Raw genomic sequence first — 24,630 nt, 5'->3', positions numbered from 1 at the left:
GCAGCAGATGGCCCAGAGGAATGATGTGTGGCTAAATATCCCCAAACTCTTACGTAATGCATTTCATTTTTGAAGAAAGATCTTTAAATAATACTTACTTTTGTCATTTGGGTATTAGTTTTAAAGGTGTCTTTTTCCTTAGCGGGGTCTGTTCAACACAAAAAGCAATAACTGTGATAAGCAATTTAGTTTCATTAGGTGAAACTCTAACTTGTTAGTCACGTACTGTAAGATCAGTGTTATTCTTCAATCATAATGGTGTAAATCAAATTTACATGAAGTGATGAAATTTAACTGATGTAAAGAGAAAAAAAAAGAGGGAAAGTACTGGAAAGGTTTCAGGGGGATTAATTCTAAAGTTGCTTTATTCCTGGTATATTTTGCTTTTGTAAATGTAAGGACTTACCATCTAGGAGTTCTTATTGACAGCAATTTATGTGATTTGCTGTGATGCAGATATTTCCTAAATTCAGAACCATATCCCAGGACATACACGTCACTAATTAAACTTGAGGACAAACAGCAAATGTGCAATATGTAATATAGAGAGAGTGATGCTAATTAATGAGCACTTCAAAGCCTGGGAATCTGCCGTCATCAGGAAGAAGCCTCCTCAAAAAATTTCAGCACTGTTGTTGGAAAGGAAGAAATTACTGGATGCAAACCATAAACACTCCATGAAAGTGCTCTGATTGCAAAAAGACGCGGTCAAAACCAGCACTGTCAGATGAATGCAATTACCTTCTTTGTGAGAACTGTTTGACAGCACATTGATGAACCCAATATCCAGACTCACATTTGAGAAGGCATTCATGGCCATCACTTTCACTAGGAAGGTACCTAGAAATGACAAACATCCAAACGAGTATGTCAGTGGACCAGACCATCATGTTTGTAACATAAAATTCATAAAGAAAATTATATTATTTTCTCTTGGTTAATTTTGTTTGCACTTAGGAGAGCAGCTGTCTCGTTTGAGATTTTCTACCTGAGGGGATGGGATGTTCAGATGGTTATAGGGAGGCCCAATGAAGCTTCTAATGTTGAATCTTAAAACATGAAACAAAATCGTAATTAGCTTCTGGTGTGTCAGCTTTTGCATGGGATGTGAATAACTCATTAAAGGAGACAATTTCTTTGTCTTCTGCCACTGGATTATCTCTTAAAGTCAATCTCGTTAGTCCCATGTTTTAAAGGCTTTGATTGCTTAATAATGGAAAGAAAAAATGTTAAAAAGCTGATTCCTAAGTCCAACACAAACTATGTGCTGGAAACTGATATGCAGGTGAGGATGGAGCTCCTCTTTTCTTTGTCATCTGTGCTGAGAACTCAGAATTTCTATCACAGTAGTGTGAAATGGGGAATAAACTTGGAAAGTGATATATATGGACAAACAGGAACATCTTAGAAACATGGAAGTCAGCATGCTGTACCTTCAGAGTGCATGGGAATGATGTATGTTTGAGGCTCCCCTTGAGGACAGTCTTCCTGGTGAGAGTGAGTTTCATTCAGTCCAACCACTTCAAACTTCATCTTAGCTGGGGCACCGTGAGACACAGAGACATTTATCTCCAAATTCTCCCCCAGCTGTAGAGTGTGAGAGGCTAATACAGCCCAAAGACCAGACACTGGCTCAATCAAGTGAATGGTGATGCTCTCTGAGATCTCTGATGCAGTTGTGTTGCTGGACACTTGGATTTCCAGCTGATGCACCCCAGGGCCTAGCAGCTCTTGAGCAGCACTGTCAAGCGTCAGGTTGTGAGGGGCAATTCCTTCCTGTGCACTGGACTCAATGAGTGTCATGTTGTTTGCTAATACAATATAGGTCACTCCACTACCTGGAAGAAGACAGTTCAGAATTTCTCACAGCTTGCATAATAGGCAGTTCCGTTCTTGCTGTTTCATACAGCATTTAAGTATTTCTAGAGTCACAAAAATACTGCAGCAGTGCAGTAATTTTGAATAAAGTCATTTCCAATTGTTTTTGTGCCCATCTAGTCTCCCTAGGAAAGTCTGTCGCATGTTTTCTGCTGTGAGCATTGAGGCAGTCAAGAGAATTCAAATGTATGCTACCGAATTTAACTTTTTAAATGTGCAGATTCCAGGAGCCTGAAGTGAGAACAAAATATACAGTAGCAAATATGACCTGCTTAGTGTGAAATCCTCTTACCCTCAGCTGGAGAGGCATTTCTGTGGATTCCTAACTTCAGAACTTCAGATGCAGAAACATTACTACTGGCTCCATGTAGATTCATGTGACTAAAGTTGTGGTCGTACCTTGTCAGATTTGTGGAGAGGGAAGAAGGGTTTATGTTTATGTTCAAAGTGGTGTAATCCCTCTGGGAAAGAACCCCTCCAATGGAGCTGGGAGTGTTGCAGAAAGGCAACGATTAGAGGGAAAAAAAGATTTGTTTTCTGTAATGAAAATCCTATTTCTGTTCCATGGGTAGGATAGTATCTAGCTTGCGATTTAAACCACACAGACTAATTACCCTTACCTCCGCTGAGTTCAACTTGAATCCATAACAACTCTCCATACAGCGTTTGGCAGTGAGAGCTGTTCCCAGATCCGTGGTGGCTGTAGCACCCAATAATGCTTAGTTCATCCATCCTGTCCTGAACCAGCACCCTCTTCTGTGCTGTCACGTGCCATTCGCTGGTGCTGCATTCCACAAATACAACAAACTCCCCAGGAGATGTGTATCTATGAGTGACATTGCTGAGCAGTCTAGAACAGAAAGAGAACAGCCACTTGTGGAAAACTGTCCAAAATCTCCGACCTTATGTGATAACAGTGGTCACAGCTGTCATCTTTCTGACCTAACTCAGCTCTCCTGCAGTCAGGAGGTGAACAAGGCTCTTCACACTATAACAATGCCCTTGATTTTTCTGTTCTATACAGGGAATTTGTCTGATGATGTATAAAGCATATATCTTACGTTAGAGGGTAGTAAGGATCCACAGTGTGGCCATCTCCAGTGCTAATGATGCAGGAAAGGTTGCCAGAGTATGGAGAGAGCAGCCAGTTCAAAGTGACTGTGATGTTTTCAAAGATAAAACACGTGTCTGTTACAACCAGCTGCAGACCTGTAAAACACGACAGAATTCAGTGCCATCTTGTCTATATTTCTTGCTTAAGTCAATTGATTTTCATACACTGGTGAGAACAGGCCTTCTTCAAATCAGAGTTGACACGGCTGTCAATTTGGATGCAGTGGTAGAGTGATCACAAGCTGATTCTTCTCCGTATCAGTTGGTCAAGTTACATGTTGGAGTATAATCCTATTTGTGTATTTTATGTGGATGGATTTCCTGGGTTTTACCCTATAAAAAACCCTCTGGAACTGTCAGAAAGGACAGAGAAATTACACTGTTATGTCTTCGATATTTTGTGTCACCACTCTTCCAGATTCTTCCTTGAGGATGGAGCAGGGATTTTTGAGAAAAATATTACACTCCCAGTGTTACAGCCAAGCAAAGAACGGGCTACTGATACTGACAGCCCTGTTGCACTTACCCTCCTTGCAGTGGTACTGAATAAACAAATAGCTTCCAGAAGCTGGGCACGGATCTCCAAAGAAAGTGCCATCTGCTGCCACCTGGCAGGCCTGAAGACCATGACACTGTCCTGGAAGGAAGTTTATATGGATTAGTGTGTTTGTATGCAGCTGTCATAACTCAGGTGAGAGACAATCACAGAAACAAAGGGTAGAGATGCATTAGTATCTTGTTCCTGACTTCTAGACAAAATCCCACAGCAAACTCCCATGCCGTAAGACACTACCTGCCACTTCATCTTTGACACTAATCCAGCTACAGTCTTCCTCCGTGTCATTCTGGGGAGGAGTCTCCAGTACGCAGTAGTGAGGGCTCTTCCGTCCATAGAATGACTCTCCAATTTGAATAACTTCTCCTGATCCACACTGTACGGTGGCGTTGTAATTATCACAAGCAATGCTCCGGCCATTTTCTAATAGGGAAAAAATAATCTGATTTAACTTTTTGAATTTCTGAAAATAAAATCTTCTAGAGTTCTCCTGCATATTCTTTTTTTCCTCCTCTTGTTTCTTTTTCTCTCCTTCTTTCCCTCTTAAATTCACCAATGCTGAAAATGGAAAAAAGAATTGCACCAGAGAAGTGTTTGTATATAAAGTACAGGACCTGATCCCATTTCTGTCACAAAGACACCTTTATTCCTTTGTGATATTCACTGGACTCCATTCAGCAGAGCTGCGCAAATGAGTAAGGTCGTATTTCTAAAAGCAAACACCTCATTCTTGGGTTAGTCTGAGGCAGTTAATTTCCTTTCAGATTTCTTGGAATCCTTTAGCAATCAGGATATGCAGTACCTGAAGAGGAGGATGAAAAGCTCTTGCATGAGATTGTTGCAAAAGAATGTTTTTGTTTTTAAAGACATTGTCCTCCAATTGCTGTTTTGATCATTCCCCTTAAGCACCTTGATTAACAGAGCCAGTGTTTGCACACTGCAGTAATTGTATGCTACTGTTACTTAAAGCTAAATCTAAGCCTGGCTGTAGCTATAGCAACATGATCAGTTTACAGATTAGAGCTCTCTAAATTAGCTTGGAAAATAATTTTCTGTTAAATTATAACACAGGCTATTATCTCTTCCATTTATTTGTTTATTACTTGGCATAGAGTGTTCTCATAGTATTTACTGTCTTAGTAAATTTACATATGAAAATGAATAGAACCAGTTGTGTGTTCCTTTGTACTGGTTCAATATGTGTATTTTTACTACAATAGTAAGTAAGACTCGTAATTTACGGAGCATCAATTGGTAGGATAAAATAATAAGAGCAGTAAATTGAACCAAGGAAAACCTTTGCTTGAGCTGAGAAGCACAAATCATTCTAGAGTAGGGTCAAAGAAAGGATGAAGACAGAATGCTGTCTCTGGTTAGATGCTTCTACAAACACATCTCAGGTCATCAATTGTGCATAGTTATGGGGAATCAGAGAGATTCAGTTCAAATAGTGATATCACGTGGAGTTACCCATACATTTCATATGAAGTTTCATGCTTGGTGTGAATCAAGCCTCACAGTGCCTGGGTGTGAGGGACTTAAATATCATATGCCCATTTTACAGAGGCAAACTGAAGCAGTGAGGCTGCACAAACTTCTAAGCATTCAGCACACAGAGGGATTAATGAGTAGAATGTTGTCCCTGCTTTTTTTAGGGTTGTGGTTCAAATTCCTTGCATGCAAAGCTAGTAAAAGAGGAGTCTACATTATTATTGAAACATGTATGTGCATTAATGGACATGGGCTGTAGATACTGAAAACAAGACTATAATTGCCTCAATCTGTTCTCTGTTCCCTGGGTAATGAAAAGATGGATGTAGGGCAGGGCATTGTTGCTCAATAGTGCAAACTCTCATTGAATTTAATGGGCTTTAAGTCAGATCCTATGGTAACAGATGGTAGCTTCCTTAAAAACAGATAGTTGTCTACCGTGGTTGTAATGGAAAAAATAATTGTGATGTGTTTTTGCAAGGAAAATCAGCTGAAGGAATTGTGCTGTCTGCCAATTTCCACTCCCCCGATCATTTTTAATGTTAGTCATCTTCAGCCAAATTTGATGTATAGATATAAACCTCAAAACACCCTAAAAATTCATGAAAATTAATAGCTAGGTGAAAGAGAAAGAACTACATCAGTGCCTCTATTAGGAGTAGAGATTTTACCCCAATTTATGATGAGGGCCAGCAGGTACAGCTGGTGCTTTGAAGCTGCTGCAGAGCCATGGGGATAGAGGGAGAAGTGTTTGGAGAGACAGGAAGTGATGGGGATGTGACAGTGAGCAGGGGGACTGAGGAGAAGGATGGAGAGGGGATGTGGAACAGAAGATCAGGACAGGAAACAAAACATTATTAATTTTCCTGGTTATGGAATGACTCGTTCATTATGTCAGACCATTGCAATAGCCCTGCTATGGCTTGTGGTAACCTGTACTTGTATATTGGATTTGAAGGCCACAGCTTGACTTGCCATCGAGTGCTTGTGGCCTGAGATCGAGTTACAGTTTAAAATGCTTGGTTTATGTGCAAAATGCAAGGAACACAAATTCCCCTCTTATCTATATGTCAAATGGGATAATACTGCCAGCATTCCTTTCCAGGACTGTTTGTTCCAAGCAGTTTAAGAGATGCAATGACCGTACTTTTCCTGTCTGAGCACAAGGAAGTACAGGCTCCTGTCTGTATCCTTGGCCCAGGGAAGCCCTTGAACTTAAACTGATGGAAGGATCTGAGAAGAAACAAGAAAAACTTGCTCTTGCATTTGCTTACTCCAGACTGTTAGAACAAGTATCACTGGAAGCCTGGCTGTATTTTTGCTTCCGTGACGAATGGAAATTATTTTGATGGTCTTGCTTTGGCCCATATTTATGATTAAAAATTTCAGGGCAGTCTTACAGGTAGGTGATGTGAGAGTTCATATTTGTAACCATTCTGCAACCCAGTGATTTTAGGATTCTTCTTCCCTCCAGTTCAGACCACCAATGAAGTAGAAAAAGAGCACTGATTGGGCTTGTATGTTTTTTTTTGCTTGTTCAGTTTTAATAAACTTCAGGTTATTGCTCAGCCACTTGGAAAGAAGCAAGACAATTGATGCACAGTGGTGAATACAGTAAGCTCACTTCTTAGTTCCGTCTTACCAAACTCACAAATGAAGTCAAATTCCTGGCTGCAGTTTTCAGTCACGCCCCACTGATACTTGGCATTCTTCAGGATGTATCCACATGTGGATGAGAAAGGAGATGGCAGGTTACCGTACCAGTTACTGTAGCTTACTTTTGAGGTGTCCAGCCAAGTCATTGACCCTGTCAACAAAACATACATTTCCTGAGTGTTTATTTCCCACAGGAAAACAACTTAAGAGTCAGAGCCTGCAGAACAAGTCTGCATCCTTTCTCCTACTGAAGGAAAGGCAGTTTTGCCTCAATAGAGATCTTCAGTTTAGTTTTATGTTAAATCTGACATAACCACTAAAAAAGACGCTGCTGATTCCCCCAAGACTCTCAGCCTCAAGGTTCCATCATTTCCCTTGCATCAGATCTTGCAGCATTTCCCAGCATGATGCTTAGCTTGCTTGCCTACTGGAGAACCAGCCCAGCACATGTTTCTCACTGGGTTAGCAAGCTGATCTAATGTGTGTTTACACAAGAGGAAGATCAAATGCAAATGGTGACAACATACAACCGAGAAGTGAAGCGGACAATTAAAACATCTTAATATAAATCTAAAGTTACAGCAACAAAAGACAGTGGCTTTTCAGCAGATATCTATAGTGGGATAGATTGCATTTGTTGTCATGGTAAGTAAACATCACAGGCTGATAGTTCTAAAGAAGACAAGATTTTAAAATCACCTACCGTCAGTAGTTTCATTCAGCAAGGAGTCTGAAATCAGTCCTATCCACCATTCCTGATCCTCAGCAATGTGTTTCTGCAAGAATTCTTGAGTCTCCTCATTTTCAATGAAGACAAGGTGCCCCCCTCCCCTCTCACACCACCTCTGGGCACTTGTGAATGTACGCTGGAGTCTGACAAACTCATAGCATGAGTGGTTGAAAGCTAGCTGATGCTTTGAGCAAGGGATTCCTTCCTCATCAATTGCCTCCTCCATAGCCAAACACACAGCAAGAGAAATTAGAACTGTGATCCCAAGCCACATTCTCAGTTTAGTGCCCGGTGTGGCTCTGGTGTTGCTTATCACATCACCACTCTTTTTGCTGCCTTCTTCAAAAGCTGGAGTTGTCACGTCATCAGTATTCCTCCTTCTTCTATGTCTGCTTGCAACGACAGCAGCAACAGTACATGGAACAAATGGCTTATGATATATAATGGTGATTGTGTCTGAGGACACACACAGCAAACATTTATACTAAATCACTGCAATGGTCATTGTGAGGCCCATTGTTTAAACGTGTCAATCCATGTGAAGCCAGTCTGAAGATTATAGTATTGCTTTCCTCTTGAGCAGAGAAGATAAAGTTGATGTATGCTGTTACTGGACACATGTGAAAGTGAGATAAAGCTCCTCCATCAAAGGCATCGCTGTACGAACATTAAAGCTGGAGGTCTTTACAATGCCAACAAAGAGATACAATAGTAAGAATAAGGAAAATGAGAAACACAAGATGTCATTAGATGGGAAAACACACTGTGTTCCCCTAGATACATTTAATTGTTTTGAATTCCTTTGTTTTTAATCATTATTATTCTTTTAGTGTGATTATTTGAGGTGCTTCTTTTGGAGACTAATGTGATGCCTATAATTATTGTATCACATTCATCCTGCCCACCTGTTTACATATACCAGGGTTAATCTCATCTGTTCCAAGTAGACCTAATTGTGGTGCTTGTTTAGAGTTCCACACCCATGTGAAATGCTCCCATCATCCCTTAAAAGCTAAGCTGCTTAACTATACAGAGCTACCTCATACCTGCTAGTAAGTAGATGAGAAGGCTGGAAGTTGATACAGTGATCTGGAAAAATACTGCCTTTATCATCAAAGATAATTGGGAGCCTGATGTGAACATTGCACCGACTGCTGATGGACTTTGTGAAGCCAGCTCAGCAACACTTAGGAGTTAGAATCCCTCAGTGCTTCTGGACTTCCTTACAAAAGATACCTACAAAAGATATAAGCCAGAAAAACATCACAAATAAAGATCTTTAGCTATTGTGATCCTCTTGTCCTTGATATCAGCTCCACTGAAAGAACACACACTTATATTTGGACTTAGGAGCTCCACAACAGAGATGCAGTAAGTAGTGATGTCTGTTAGAATTCCCACATTGCAGAAATGCCATCTGCATTGCACTGTCACCCGGAAGGCAATGCATGGATCGCAGTGTGCCAGTCCAGCTCTATCTCTTACAGGTATCTTGCAGAGTAATGTATGCACGCTGTGTCCAAGAAGTGTTTAAGAACAATCTTCAGCGTCAAGACCTTTCTTGACCTCTACTCTAGTCACCTTTCGCAGCTGGATAAAGCAGGATTATGGTCAGGGTTTTCAAGAGAAAGTTTATGGGAGAGTGTTTAGTGGATGGGACAATTGGAGAGAAATGGGAAAGAAAATGTCATGCAATGGAAGGATAATCACTGAGCTAGGTGCCCACTCCCACTGCAATTGAAAACTGAGACTTGCCTCAGCTATGCAACCCTTGCTCCAGATCTCACATTAATCTCTGATTAATAAGGAGGGCTATTTTGGCAGATGAGAAGGGGATATTCAGTCTGGGATTCCCAACTCTGAGCATGGTTGCTCTGTACTCTGATTGTCCGATGTGTCTGGCCCAGTCACTGTCCACACATCCATCCCTTTTCCTGGGAGGGAAGAGAAATATACCACTACACATTTTCATGACGTTCCCTTTTGGAGTTCTTACTTCTCATTGGGACCTGCTGACTTGCCTGGCTTTGGAGAAGCTGAGAGATAGCCCTTCTGTTTTGGCTTCATGGGTGAGAAGGAGACTGTACTTAAATGTGTCTAACTCGGTGATACAGACTGCATTGCCAGTAAGCGCCTCTGACTCATGTGTGATGGATTAATTCTGTAGCAGCATCCAGTTCTCACTCTGCAACTGAAAACTTGAATACATGAACATACTGCTAAAAATGCCAGAAGTGCCACAGGCTGCCCCCTGTGGATCAGCTCCAAAGTAATTGAAGTTAATGGAAATCTTGTCTTCCTTAAGGAAAAGCAAGTAAATTTACTTTCTATAGGATATCCCTTCTTTACATTCCTGAATATTACTGGGTGTAATGTATGGATTTTTTTCTGGAATAGAAATGTATCTCTGTTTTATGAATATCGTATAAATAGAAAACCATTTTACACTACCCTGCCATTTAGGTAGAAAAAAAGATGATTTTCAGGTATGACTAACTTGAGCTTAGACTGCACGTCACATGCAGTTCTACTGTGTGCCAAACTGCTTCTTGAAAAGGTCTGTTTCATTATTACCCAAGGAAGAAGTAACGAGTATGGAGCAGACTGCCTGGAAAGGCATGGAGAAAAATACTTATGTACACATAAATCTTCCATATCTACAGAGTGCTTTAGAAAAAGCCATCTATTGACTGCTTTAAGAAGGTGGGTCACAATCAGGCCTCCTTCCTTGCTGCTCTTTGGGCTGCATGACCTGATAGCAAGGCCCACTTGTTTGCTGAATCAAAGGGATTTGTTTTTGTTGTGGTTCTAATGTCTAATTTTCCATGTGGCAACAGTGAACTTCCCAGTGAGCCATGCCAAGCTGCAATTGTGATCTTATCTTGTTAAGAAAAACAGAAAATAATTCTTATCTTTATAGGGTGCAATAATTAATTTAGATATGCATACCTGGAATGATAGGGTCAGAGTGCAGATAAGCAGGATGACATTCAGGAGCTGCTGAGTCGGACATAATTTCTGTTTATAGGATGCGTATGGTTAACTTCTGTCACAGTTGGTGTCTGGTTAAGTCCTTGGAGATCTTCTGAGGAGGAGTGTCCCTATAGAAACATGTACTGCTACCTTAGCTAGCAGCCCAGCTTTCCCAACTTGCCATACAGCTGATGCATGTATACCTCCCCTTCTCACAGATAGCTCCTATGTCCTATTGCTGTCCACAGCAGAAACTTGACTATTGGAAAGAAGAGTAAACATGTGCCATGTAAGAGCATGAATCAGACTAGGGCTATTGATAGCTTAGGTTAGACTTGAATTCACATATAAAGCAGCAGAGCTATCTGAAAAATCTGCTGACATCTCATGTGTTCTTACCATCATAAGAGATCAGCCCCACAGTCTCCACAATGAGGTCCCAGAGGCTGTTTGGGATGGTGCTTTTGTTAGGTACAAGTGTGGTTGGGGCAGCCGTTCTGTGCCTCAGCACTTGAAGTGGTTTAATGCTCAGTTACAGAATGTTCTTATCTGAATTATTACATCAGTGTTTCTGATTATATTTGTACACACTATTGTAAAAGAAAAAATGTTTTATATTGAAGTCTCATGAAAAAACCTCACCAAAACCACAACAAATAATTAGTTTGATCCAAACAAAGCCCAATCTGAACAATATATGGAAACTATTGTTGTTTGAATTGACACAAACTATATCGATTCCAATTGGACTTGGACAGAACAAGAGAATTATTCCTCAGTGGTGCTGGCCATACGTCCTTTGAAATGAGATGATGTCAATAAGAGAATATTTAACAGAGATAAATGTTGGAGCTTACGTCCCCTGGTACGGTGAGATAGCAGTCAATGTGTTTTCAGCAAGAGCAGCTCTAAGTTCCTATCAGCTTTACTACTGGAGCCCTTATTTGGTAATAATAGATAACAGTTGTTAGTTAGAAATTCTTAGCACAGTCTAAAGATGTAGTCAGGTAATTTGATCTTTGTTAATGGGCTTTAACTATAATCCGAATTTTATGATGGAAAGGTTGTGATTAATGTAAATTGAATTAGTACTTCTATTTCAGTATCGAGATAAGGAATAGGATCTGTCTCTCCCTTATTCAAAAGGCATTGGTTTGCTTCTTGTGTAAGTAAGCCAAAAGTTCAAAGGTAGACACGTGGCAATTACATTATTGTTATAAAAGAAGCTTAATTAACCAGCAATTTGAGCTGCACAAAATGTTTAACTATTTGTACAGCCAGAAAGTAAGCACTGCTCTCTTCCCACTTGTTTCCTTCAGTGCAAACTATTACATTAAGTGGCTTCAAAAACATGCCAGAAATCTCACACTACAGAAAACCATCTGTTCTTCACAGAGCCAGCACAGTCTGACCAAAGTTACGATGGTCTGGAAAATACTGTATGTGTGAGTTGTAATGTGTCTGCTAAGCCCAAGATCGGAGATAATCAGGTGATAGTCAGGCAGTCTCTCCAAAATCCAGGAGGGCTTGTGGTTCTGTAGGCCCTCTAAAGGCAGCAGGTCCCTTTCTAACCTCTTCCCGTTGTTCTGTATTGGAGTTTTGAGCCAAAACCAAAAAGCAGACATGGAAGTATTAATAGCAAACAGTCTCTGATTCATCATAAGGATGCGCAGTTTTGTGCTGACGAAGAACTTCTGCTCTTAGGGAAGTTGAACTGAACTTCTTTCTCGTTCAGAATAGATGTGAGGGGTAAGGAGAAGTGGAAAAGGTTTCTATGCTCTCTAGAGCATGGACTTGTATAACCTCCTCCATGCTCTCCCATCAAACGCATCTCTGCAAAGGGAGAAGAAAGGCTGTGAAACAATGAAATTAGGGAAGTTGCCCAATCCACATCTACTTCCTCTGGCAGTTACACATTATAACTGTAAATAAATACTTGGATATTAATCCATTTCAGTGTAAAAAGAGGGAAATCACACAGTTAGCAGTTCTGATTTTTTTTAACACTTGTTTCCATCAGTGCTTTCCTAATGGAGACAAAGGCACGCTGTCCTGGTGATTTGTCAAGGTAAAGGTAAATTGGCAGACACAGATGGGAAGAGCAATAGATGTGTATAACAGGAGTCTGAGCAGTGATCTGTAGCAGAAATAGTGTTTTCAATAAAACGAGTGTGGATATTTATAAATGATCAATTAGACTTAGGAATGGATGTTAAAACATTTTGGGAACAGCAGTGATTTAGCAGGAAAAAAATCGGATTTTAGGGTAACCTCATATAAAATTGCATAATATATGATTGTGCAAAGAATCCTTTTATCCTTCATGTTCAATGGAGCCTGTGATTTCCTCTGCAATCACATGCTTTATATTGAAATAAGTCTTTTCCTAGAGGATTTTAAAATTAACAACATTGAACTCGGTTAAGGACCTTATCTTGAAAGAAATGCATGAAGTTAAAAATCCCCCTTCTTCTTAATTATTCCTGCCATACTTTTGCAGAGACTTGATGGAGCTGATAACCAGGTGGAATCAGGTCACATGTGGGAGAATGTATAATTGTGTCTATTTGTAAAAAGGTGCTTAATTCAAACTGTGCCGCTCAGTTCACTCTGGAGCCGCTCGTGCCTAAAGAAAAATAGCTCATCATTGTTCAGTGGTGATGTTTTGTGAGTTAATAGAATAGCCCAGGTTAAATCTGACAGAATGGAAAGAAACTGATGACGCTCCATCTGTCTGTCACTCCCAGCAAGAGAAATTCAGAATGGTGGGTAGAGCTTTCTTCTGTTTTTCCCCCCTGCTCGGCCAAGTGGGGCAGGCACCCCTACTAACAGCTCCGATTTTCCCTGCACTGCTGAAGGTGACACCTTTGGTGTGCCTGGCTGCTTGAACTAACTTTGCACAGAGCAAACAGGTGAGCTGTGCTTTTCTTCCTCTAACATCAAATTAGTGAAAGAGTTAAAGGGAACGTGTGAGAATTATTATGTATGTGTTGGGGATTAAAGATCAACTGTTATAAGTTGACGATCTATAAGCCAGCAACCACTTGGCTCGAGTTGCACTTTAACCTCATCCTTCTATGTAACAGGAAAGAGCTGTTCTTAGCCCAGAGAGGAGGGGACCGCTACGCCTGCAGGAGCAGCTGGGTAGAGGACGCAGGAACTGTTCAGTTACGTGAGCGATGGAAACAATATTTAGCAGAAACAAAGAAGAACATCCAGAGCCCATCAAAGCTGAGGTGCAAGGTAAGTGAATGACAAACTCTTCTGTTTTCAAGTATATACAACGTTTGTGACACTTGCTCACTCGAAGCAACGCAGAAAAGGGAAATAGAAAGTGAGGAATGTCAGTGAGTTTTGTTTAAAGGACTGAGCTCAGACCTTATTTGTGCCCCGGACTGTAGGATTTTTCTCATTTTATGGGTATTTCTATGTGCTTTTTCAGAAAGTCCGTCTGAACGGGATTCACTGAAGTCGGTGGTGAGGGACAAAACCCCAAGATCTAATCTGCTGGCACTCCCTCCCCCATGGCTCCGTACAGACTTTCGTTTTCTCCTCTCTGTAACCCTTCACTACCCTCTCTAGAGTAGAAGGTACTCTAGCAGAATATGCAGAGTGTACTCCAGTAAGATAGCCTGAAGTGGCTTTCTAGAGATGAACACTTGGTCAATTTAACCTTTTTTCTCCTTTTTTCACCTTGAAGAAGAGGGACTCAAAGAGATTTTTGCTGCAGCTACAGGAGAGGTTTGTTGTTGAGTACCTCTTTCTAGTAAATATACACAGCATTCAGCAGGCATCTAACACCAGTTTTAGAGTCAGTTCCCAGGTAGGTCATGTCAGGTACATAATTACATGACTGTGTTGTTGTTGTTCAGTTTGGTGGCTGAACTGAAAAAGATTTTGTTTTAATTGGAGGTGATTTTATACCTTTTAAATGTTTGTCACTCAAAATAAAAGCTTACCATTGAAACGTATGAATTTGTTTGCAAGCAACAACTTTTACTACAACTTAGCGGTGTTGTGGAATTGTTTATTTGAACAAAAACTGAACAGTTGAGTAAATTAAACTAAGATATTACTTCATTGGTAATAGTTATTCAGTATTTACCAGGAATGAAAATTAAAGAGGACCATGACCTCTTTGCATATTTAGCAATCCCTGAGTTCTGCCTGTATTTTGTCTCCTTGTTACTCAATATGAGCACTGTAAATATGACCCCATAACGCCAACGTCAGACATAACTCTTGCTGTCTGAAAGACTGTACAGCCACACAAACATCTGATCCTCCACAGCTGTGACAGTTAATAATCCTCCAAATATTTACAGATTTTGCTGGGTCATTTTCGTGTCCTCATGTAGTACAGAAAAGAATTACTATTTTCACTTCAGATAAAAGCACAAGGCGAAAAAGAGATGCAGTCCAGATTTGTAAAGCTGTTTATCACTTAAGAATGCTGGCTGATACCTATTGTGATTAGCAGACATTCTTAATTCCCACTTGAATGAGCTTTTATCTGAAAACCTCAGTAGGCATCCATTTCCTCTATGACTTTTATACTGCAACTGTGTCAGAAATTGCACTGAATTGCATCAGAAGATTCAGAAGCTGCGTCAAACATTGCCTCAAACAAAAGACTGCCTTTCTTTTTTCCTGATTATCCTTGCCCTGGAACTCTTGGAGCATCTTTCCTCTCGTTTAGAGAATATATATCTCTATTAGAAATCTACATAAAGAGATGTATGCCTACCTAGATAGATAGATAATATCTAGAAACATCTAAATATATAGATATATATATTTTTACCTTTGAGACTTCCACTGATGTAATGAAGACCAGTACAAATCACATGTCCTATGAAATACGTTTATTTCTGAGAAGCTCTAGCTTTTCCTGGCATGAGTAAAAGGGATTAAACATGTCCCTTTAAAAACTGAGTGTAGGGAGAAAAGGGTCCAACTCTATTTACTTCCTGGCTTTAAGTAATTTCCAGCAGCCTTTTGCTCAGGTGATAATGTCCTATCACAACATTTATGCAGAATATGACTAGCAACATTTTTGAGCAGGTTATGCTTTAGTTATCCAAAACCGAAGCATAATTATTTGCTATTACAAGTGTGGACTTGCATTCACGACCCATCTGCCTATGAAGCCTGTGCCCTTAGTAATATCGTCCTGCAATATGCCCCTTTCCTAAAGGAATGAATGCTGGAATGCTCCTCTCATTCTCAGGTCAGTTTCCCACTTGGTTACAAGGAGTACTTCTCCGAAATGGCCCAGGGATGCACACAATAGGGGACACTAAATACAACCACTGGTTCGATGGCCTGGCACTGCTGCACAGCTTCACGTTTAAAAATGGTAAGTCACTGCATGTCAGATCACAAAAAGATCAGCAAACCAAGCATTGGTGTCTTATGTTGCCTATTCTGTTCTGAGTTTGATTAGCCTTAGAATGTTCCGGGTGTCTGATTATAACCCTGCAAAAAACCAGCTGTGTGGGTGCTGTGTGCGGTGAGTCTGTCACAGCCAGCAGTCAGAGCAGGGGAGCTGTTCCTTATAACTTCTTGGTGAGAGAGGGCTGCGCACACGTCAGAGGGGACAGTCTGCATTGCTGGATTCTAGTGCTGCTCTGGTTTGTGTGTGTCAGGTGTCCAGTCACACCACTGGGCTCTAGAGAGGCTGCTTGATGCCAGGATCTCAGATATAACTGCATCCTCCAGCTACAGCCCTTCCCTTCTGACATAAAAGGAGATGGAGAAGAAACCGTTGTGGTGGTTCAGTAGGGCAGTCCTCTCTCTGGAACAATTACATGTTTTAAGACCAACTTCATGACCACAGTTCCTTAGCTGGGGTAACTGAGGGTAAAAGCCACACAGTGTGAACAAGGGCCAATTTCTGCCTATTGTCTGCAGAACAGAGCATGTGAAGTGATAACACGCTTTATGGTGTCTCCAAACATACACTCACACCTCCCTCTCCATAGCAGCAGCAGAGGTATCTCTCCAGGCAGATTATATTGTCCTTCCTTCAGAAGTGCCAAAGTTCAGTGCTGTCTGTGCTGTGGGATGGCGTTCAGCCAGCTCTGAGCAGGTCACTGCAGGGCAGCATTTGCTTTCCACACACACCACGAGGGCTGTTTCTCATGAACACTGAAGTGAAAGCACTTTCTGTTGCTTCAGGTACTTTTCAGCGTGAGGCAGGATGTTTAACACCTGTTCTTCCCAAAAAAGGTCCAGTTCTGTAAAGGAACTGAAACCACCCTTGCCGTTCTCCATTCCTAGAGCTCACCTTTTAGTTTCCATTTCTGTAACTGGAGGCATTTGGTGCAGCTGCAGGGTCTCCTGGCCTGTCCAGGTCTACATCAGCAACAAAATGACATATAAAGTAATGAGCAGTGGTTTTTAAATTGATGGTTGCTCTACTTCCCTGGTGCAAACAGAGCTCAGCTAGCTCAACTATATCAGTCCATTAGATCAGTTAGTGCAGAAGTTGGTTCCTTCAAGCTGTGTGTTACTCTGTCATAAACAGCAAAGTGTAAGTTTTGCCATTACTAGAGATTTACCACCACCCACACTTTGCTGCATAATTAATCATCTTTATGCTGATTCCTTTCATTTACTGGAAGAGTTTATCCAAATCCCTTCTTTCTTCACCCTAGTGAAGTCCCCACTATTGTCCAAACTTGATGGTAACTGAGGAATGAAATTGTTGTTGATGTCAGCAGCCACAAGAACAGTTCTGGGTTCCTCTAGGCAGCTGAGATAGCCTTCCAAAGCAGGGATTTGGACAGCCCAATCCATTGCAAACTTTTCTTTGCTAAAGGACATCTGCTTAACAGATTCTTTCTCTATCTCTGTGCCAGTTTTCTGAAAGAGCTTAGCATGAAATGTGACCGAAGTCCCTTTAACCTTTGTCAGGTGAAGTTTACTACAGAAGTAAGTACCTCCGAAGTGACACTTACAACTGCAATATAGAAGCAAACCGAATCGTGGTGTCTGAGTTTGGAACCATGGCTTATCCGGATCCATGCAAAAACATATTTGCCAAGTAAGCAATGCTTTTCCCAACAGGGTGCTGCTATCTACCTCTCTCTCCTGCACGGATATCTTTCTGTTTACACTTAACACTTGCATACAAATATGAATTTTGTTTTGTAAATTTACAATTGCCACGTAGTGGTAAGGTCAGGAGTGATACCCAGTGCTGTACGCTCTGTGGCATAGTCTAAGGCAAACATTTCAATTCCACTTTGTTGGTAGTGCTGTCTGTTTAATTCACTCGTGCAAGTAGGTTTTGTTGTAGTTTTGAACAGGCGAGTGCTTTCATTTTTCAGATGTTTCCCATAATTTTATAAAAATGATACTATCTAAGGAATAACTGAGAGAAAAAAACAAAAAGCTGCCAGCAGGACTGAGCCTGGCTGTCTGAATGGGCATAGAGAAAGCGTTTCATCCATGCACATCCTTCATCCTCATGCAGGCTCTGGCTGTAAAGTCCTCCTGCCCCTCACACCCTGCCTGCCAAGGAGTAGCAGAGGGGCATGGCAGGGAAGGGACAGAGCCAGCACAGCCTGCTCTGCATGGAGCCACTTCTGCTTTGCATGGGGTACACGCGGGTACAGCTTCTGCTCCTCTAATGAGCCAACATGACATTTCCCTCCCCACAGGGCATTCTCATACTTATCTCACACCATTCCCGAGTTCACGGACAACTGCCTGATCAACATTATGAAAACCGGGGATGATTATTATGCTACAAGTGAGACTAACTTCATCAGAAAAATTGATCCACAGACTCTGGAGACACTTGAGAAGGTATAAATGTCTGTTTGTCGTTCTGGTTTCCTGCCTGCTGAGGAAGACAGTTTCAGATTGACTCAGATGAATCCCTTAAATCTGCAGTACACAGAACTGGAAAGATGTGTATTTTCTCCTATTTCCTGCCTAGCAGAGTAGGCTGTTTTGAAATGAAGTTAAATGGTGAAGATATCTCTTCGTGGAAGAACTCAGGAGTTCAAAAGAAAATCCCAAGCAGTTTAAGGGAAAGTGGGGCTTTGGGCAATTGCACAACTGTACACAGCGTCGTGGGGTTGCAGGCATAATACCACATATTGTGCTTGTGATGTGATTATTTTGGATGGTTTCCATTATAATGCTTCTGTAGTTCTCAAGTGATTTACATAATTGACAGTTTAGTAGGCCATTTATATGATGACTTTTCAAGTGCTTTACGTAAGCTATTACTTAATTGTTAAAAGCAAGTGTGGACTTATTGAATATTGAGTTTTTCTTGTTGTACATTATGGTTTGAGTACGGTTCCCTTAAATCGAATAGAAATCATTTTGTTCCAGAAAATGGTTAGACTCATTGCCCTGTTAAATAACTGCTCTCAGAATGCAATGGGCATTTGCAGAGTAATGTTAGCCAACCTTCCTACTTGTTGTGTGGCTGCAACAGAGAGGTGAATTCAGATTCTGTAGTTTGCTTAGCCTTGAATTAGGAAATGATTTGAGTATCTGCATGAATCGTGTGACTTAAATGATGAATTTTCAAGACCTCTGGGGGGGTCCCAGTGGAAGGCTACCAGTGCAGAAGGGCTGGTGGATTTGTAGCATTAAGCTGTGATCAACTTTAACGTACCTACACATCTCTAAATTCTCCTACTGTATCATCTTCCAGGTAGACTACAGCAAATACGTAGCTGTAAACTTGGCAACTTCTCACCCACACTATGACAGTGCTGGAAATATTCTCAACATGGGTACTTCCATTGTTGATAAAGGGAGAACAAAATATGTTCTCTTTAAGATCCCTTCCTCTGTACCAGGTAAGATATGGCTTTTATCAGTATTTCTTAGAGACTTGTCAGCAATTTCTTTTCTTATGACATTTAGGAGAGAAATCACAAGATTTTATAAATGTCATTTTACTTTCTTTTATTTCTGTTCAGAAAAAGAAAAGAAGAAATCTTGTTTTAAACACCTGGAGGTAGTGTGCTCCATCCCTTCTCGCTCCCTGCTCCAACCAAGCTACTACCACAGCTTTGGAATCACAGAGAGTTATATTGTGTTCATAGAGCAGCCATTCAAACTGGATATTGTCAAACTGGCAACTGCCTACATCCGAGGTGTGAACTGGGCTTCCTGCCTGTCCTTTCATAAGGAGGATAAGGTATTCTATCTAATGCCGAGCAGTGGAGTCAGACAGGCCAGTAACCTGTTGTTACTGTTGCTGCTCTGTTTTTCATCAAGTTCATTAATTTCAGTAATAACCCTCCCTTTCTTTAAAAGCCCTTATTGTCATATTGCACTTTTTATAAATTATTGTTGTATTTTTTAAATGTTATCTCCCATCTCCAGAAAGTTCACAGATAAATACTGATGCTGAAGTGACAGCTCAGCACAATTAAAATGTTGTGTGCCAGAAGAGAAAATAAAGCTGCTCTTAGCATCCCAGCAGCTGCTCCTGCTCCTTACAAAATGCTGTATAGCGTGTATGAAATCTGTTCTAGATCCATTTCATCAGATTAATTAGGGACAGGTTGGTAGAAAAAGCCTCAATCCAACAAAAGGACACTCCCTTCTGTTGATGCAATTAAGGGGGAAAAATAATCTGTTTCCTGAGGACCTTATTTCCATGTTTTGTGGCCCTCAGAATGGAGACAGTGCTGGAGTAAAGGACACCAACAGAGAAGACAGCAGAGACTTTTCACTAGGGCAGAGTTATTTCAATTAAAAATAGGCCAGGGATTTTCCAGGTTTACTGGAAAACTTCAGCTTGGCCCGAACAGCAATTTGCAACAGAGAAGTGAGTTTGGAGCACTTCCACACTCATTTTGTACTGCATTTTTTGGTCTCAAGATTGGAACTTCTCATCTCCTAGTAGCAAAACCTTAATCTATAATGTGCTTCAGTAGGAACAGGCAGTGCTTTAGGATGTAATGGCTATCAGTAGAAAAACAATTTCCTATGTAACTGCTTTATGTAATGTTTGCTGTCTTTCAGACGTGGTTTCACTTCATCGACAAAAAGACAAAAAAAGAAGTATCCACCAAGTTTTACACTGATGCTATGGTGCTTTATCACCACATCAATGCTTATGAAGAGGACGGCCACGTTGTTTTTGATATCGTTGCCTACAGAGACAATAGCTTGTATGACATGTTTTACTTAAAAAGAATGAACAAAGACTTTGAAGAGAACAACAGACTTACCTCCATCCCAACCTGCAGGCGGTTTGTTGTGCCTCTGCAGCATGACAAGGTAAGAAGAAAAGGGCTTTTTAAACTGCTCCTTGATCAGTAATGTAAAATACACGCATGAGAAAAGTGGGTGGATGAGCAGTTTCCAGCCCATTTGTGCAAATGTTTACTTCTTTAAAAATAACATGTTCTCAAAGTGTTCAGGGGTTTTGTTTTTCGTATGTGTTGTGAGAAATGGCAACAAGCAGTTGGATGTACTGTTAGATGGGTCGAGGTTCTGACGCCATCGTTGATGGAGATTTACGGAGGGATACTGAGCATGCATCATTTCCTTAACAGTGCAATTATTTGTAAGGTGCTGTAAAATATGAGCAGATATATCAACTTGATGTTGGTTAGAAAGGTATTCTTGAGGTTTTGCACAATCTGATTTTTCCACTTTACTGGAAACCTATATGAAATACATTCACACTCCCCACTGTTGCAATAGCTTTATTAAGATGAGAAGATTTCAGTTAAGTACAAGATTTACTAGCAAGAGGAATGATCTTATCTTTCAATATAATTTAAAACATCGTTTTACATCATAGTTTGCAGTAAAGATTATATACTGGCCAGCAACTTGGGCAAGTTCCTGCTTGATTCATTTGGAATGGATAATACTTTTTCCTTCTACATCCCAGGATCTTGCTGGCTTTTCATATCTCAAAAACTCATGCAGTAAGGGCAAAGGATGCATTGGATCTCAACTATCCTACCTATGCTGCAATGTTAAGCATTCAGCTATGGTATATTAAAAACAAGAATGCACCTTAACTTTGTGTGAATTTCATATTTCAAAGCCTATCTCTGTTAATTAAATACACAGACTGTATCATGTATTTATTGTGCTTCTGGAACACAGCCATCTCTCTCTAAACCTTTCTAAATGCTCAGTGTGATTCAAAGCGGTTACACAATGATATATTCAAACCCTCTGAGTATAATGAGATTTCTAAGGAGAAGCTCAGAATCTGATGTTACAGGATAAATGGAGGAACTTTGTGAACCTGGAATATCTGCCCAATCCCAAATTTGTCAATGTTAATATCAAGCCTGATGAAAGTTCTAAGTTAGAAACACGTTACATTTTCAGCATGCCTCTCTTTCAGGATGCAGAATTAGGTTCTAATTTAGTCAAACTTCCAACTTCTGCAACTGCTGTAAAAGAAAAAGATGGCAGCATCTATTGCCAACCTGAAATATTATGTGAAGGTAAGAAATATCTGTTATACAGTTCTCAAATACGTTCTCTTACATTTCGTTGTATTCTAACAATGCCTAGCATCTGTTTGTGTACATCAGATCTTTATAAAGCTGAAAGTGACCAAAGATTTAATTAATATGTTTTGCATAATATGGACAATATCTTTCTCTTCCTTATTTCACTCCTTGGAGCCCATCCATTAATATAAGACCCTGAGTCTGCGCAGGAATGATTCAGAGGCAGTATATGCAAGCTGAGCTGTAAAGTTAGGGAATAAGTGAATTGTTGTTATTTATAGTGGTACCCTGGCTCTAGAAACATCTATATTTAGAAAGTCCAAAATACCACTGTGTCAAAGACAAAGAGCTTCACTTTGCAAGTGTTAGACCTCTGCGTGCCTAATGGAGACCTGCACAGCTCTTTAAAAGGATTACAGGAGATCTCCTAGGTCAGGCACGTCCTCCTTCCCAAACAGCATCCCACAGAAAGGTGAGCATCCCAGCAGTCTGAGGAATGGGTTGCTGTCATATTTCTCAAGAATGAAATCTTCTAATGTCTGCAGTTGTATCAGTTTCATATTGCTCTAGGGTCCCCAGCCTGATCTTACAGCTATTAATGTGGCTTGCAATTCTACCTGTTGTGAGGTATAAAATTGGCAGCTTCAGTTATGTGCTGTATTTTATGAGTTTTATCTCTGAGGGTGGATATTTAAATTGTATGAAGGGTCATAACAGGAATTTGTAAAGGGTATGGATGTGCTTAAAGGGAAAGTCACATAGAATGTTAACCTCCAGTTGTATCCCAGGAGCTCACATGTAATGTGTTTATAAAACAAATGAAGTGATACTTATCATTTCCATTTTGAACAAACTGCCTTGGCTTAGTTGTGCTCTGTTAATACCCATCATCAACGCTCTTTAGAAGTTCAAACATATAAAATCTGTTCTAAATGCTGTCAAAATTTTTTCACAGGGTAGCATTAATTAGCCTATGTAAATGTATGCTTGGAATTGTATTTCTCCTTTTGTTCCTAAGTCTCGGGTTTTATTATACCTAGGGATAGAGCTGCCTCGTGTCAACTATGACTACAATGGCAAAAAATACAAATATGTCTATGCAACAGAAGTCCAGTGGAGTCCAGTTCCTACAAAGGTATCACTAGCATTTACAACGTTGGGAACTGTGTATATATGACACAAATCAGATGTAAGCAGTTATAAGTAGACCGTGCTTCAGTCTGTCCCAAAATACAATGTCATCTGCAGTTACCAATCCAAACTGAAACGGGGGGTTCTGAGGCCAGAAGTGAAACTGGTAAAGCTTCTAATTGACAACACTGCAGCTGTGTACCGTGTTCATAAACTTCAGCACTTGAAAGCATCGAGATTAAAAGTTGGGCATGCATGTCAGCTTACTTGGATAACTGAAACAGCCCTACTGGGCCAAACTATGGAAAAAATACATCCTCCCTTTGCTAGTTGAATGTATGGAACTTTGTTGCCAGATGTTGAAAACATGTAGCTCCATAAAGAGCAAACAAATGCTTTCTTAGGTGTGTGACTTGAGATTGGATGCTGGAATATTCAATAGAGAATCGTTTTTTATTAAAACTTTTCCCATTTGTGAGTCATTCACACACAAAGCAATAGGAAATGGCTGAGTTCTCAGAGGGTAAGCTCGTGTTGCATCATTTCCCTTGTGAAGTATTGATAAAGTCAGGCTTCTTTATCCAGTTTTTTATTTCCCATCTTCTGAACACAGCAGTTGCAGAGACCCTCACTTTTCCATTTGATTGAACGTCCGTCATGTGCCAAAACCTACAGAGGAAAGAGTAGCAGAAAGGAATAGCATGTATATGGGCATATATACACAAATATGGGCAAACACATATCTGTAATACTTATGGGTTTTTCTTTCCCCTCAGGAAACTCAACTAAAACAAGAAGTTATTAAAATAATATGTATTTCTTCAGAAAGCTTTATCCTTTGCTAGTTCTGTGTAACAAGGATAGCAAAGGCATCCTTTGTGCACGCATGATGGCAGCTTCTCAGAAGACAGCCTAGAATTGCCAGCAGATTAAGATGAAAAGTGAAGGAGTATTGCACACACAGACTCCCACTTTATAATTACTGTACTGAGAGCAAATTGAGATCACTCTTGGCTCTATATAATTACCACCACTGATTACAAAATAAAGCTGGATTTCTTCACGATGCAAGAAAATTTATTGCAGAACATTTGACAGTAGCTCAAGCAAATAAACACGTTTGTGATTTCCAGTGCAGATAATTCCTGCCTGGCTTAAAATATCATCTGACAGCAATTTATATTTATATTGCTGCTTATTCACGTCAGTTTTTCTTTCATGAATGCAGTCACAGCAACACCCAGGTACAATCCTTAGGTCAGTGGAGCTGCTGTCCTCTTGGATAGAAGGGAAAATTCTTCCTCCGGTGCTCGAATGCTTTCCTTTTTGTTTGAAGTTATTTCTCTGGGTGAAGTTTGAAGGGGAAAAGAACAAAACTGCATCTGGATGTGCAGGAAAAGCACTTAACAGAACTGAGGTGGAAGTGTGTCCCCAGTGGAAGGTGGTTTGGGCAGGAACTTGAGCCATTAATGAGATGAAAAGCTGTGCCCTGTTCCTTTGGTTAATGCCAGTGCCTGTGTGGAATTCTTGCCCCATTGGTTTAACCTTTACATCACTAATAATAGCCCTTGTTCTGGCATATATGCCCTAGTTAACAATAGAAGGCCTTGAGGAATATTGAGGTCACAACAAAAGGA

At 40.5% G+C, this 24,630-nt stretch overlaps 2 protein-coding genes across 4 annotated transcripts in view; one reads left to right on the top strand and one right to left on the bottom strand.

The window, feature by feature from the left end:
* The window catches only part of LOC140257279 (polycystin-1-like protein 2), a 29,774-nt gene extending 22,846 nt beyond the window's left edge, over positions 1-6,928 (bottom strand). The window contains 8 exon segments of the mRNA XM_072346479.1: positions 99-148; positions 742-840; positions 1,434-1,838; positions 2,499-2,728; positions 2,940-3,087; positions 3,518-3,628; positions 3,785-3,970; positions 6,681-6,928. Of these exon segments, the coding sequence (XP_072202580.1) occupies positions 99-148; positions 742-840; positions 1,434-1,838; positions 2,499-2,728; positions 2,940-3,087; positions 3,518-3,628; positions 3,785-3,970; positions 6,681-6,864 (1,413 nt within the window). The 5' untranslated portion in view covers positions 6,865-6,928.
* BCO1 (beta-carotene oxygenase 1) overlaps positions 1-24,630 on the top strand; it is a 50,398-nt gene that overhangs the window by 23,215 nt on the left and 2,553 nt on the right. For 2 of the 3 annotated variants that reach the window (XM_072346483.1, XM_072346485.1), the window contains exons 2-10: positions 13,484-13,640; positions 15,628-15,756; positions 17,316-17,445; positions 18,065-18,212; positions 19,078-19,225; positions 19,349-19,569; positions 20,403-20,660; positions 21,751-21,853; positions 22,903-22,997. In XM_072346483.1, the coding sequence (XP_072202584.1) occupies positions 13,577-13,640; positions 15,628-15,756; positions 17,316-17,445; positions 18,065-18,212; positions 19,078-19,225; positions 19,349-19,569; positions 20,403-20,660; positions 21,751-21,853; positions 22,903-22,997 (1,296 nt within the window). In that variant the 5' untranslated portion in view covers positions 13,484-13,576. Of the gene's footprint in view, positions 1-13,194; positions 13,310-13,483; positions 13,641-15,627; positions 15,757-17,315; positions 17,446-18,064; positions 18,213-19,077; positions 19,226-19,348; positions 19,570-20,402; positions 20,661-21,750; positions 21,854-22,902; positions 22,998-24,630 lie in introns of those variants that run through there. The other variant, XM_072346484.1, reaches the window with a different exon arrangement.

The sequence above is a fragment of the Excalfactoria chinensis genome, chromosome 11, assembly GCF_039878825.1.
Source record: "Excalfactoria chinensis isolate bCotChi1 chromosome 11, bCotChi1.hap2, whole genome shotgun sequence".
In the NCBI taxonomy this organism is placed as follows: domain Eukaryota; kingdom Metazoa; phylum Chordata; class Aves; order Galliformes; family Phasianidae; genus Excalfactoria; species Excalfactoria chinensis.
The sequence above is the reverse complement of the archived record's forward strand: the minus strand, read 5'-3'. Positions and strand labels throughout refer to the sequence as shown.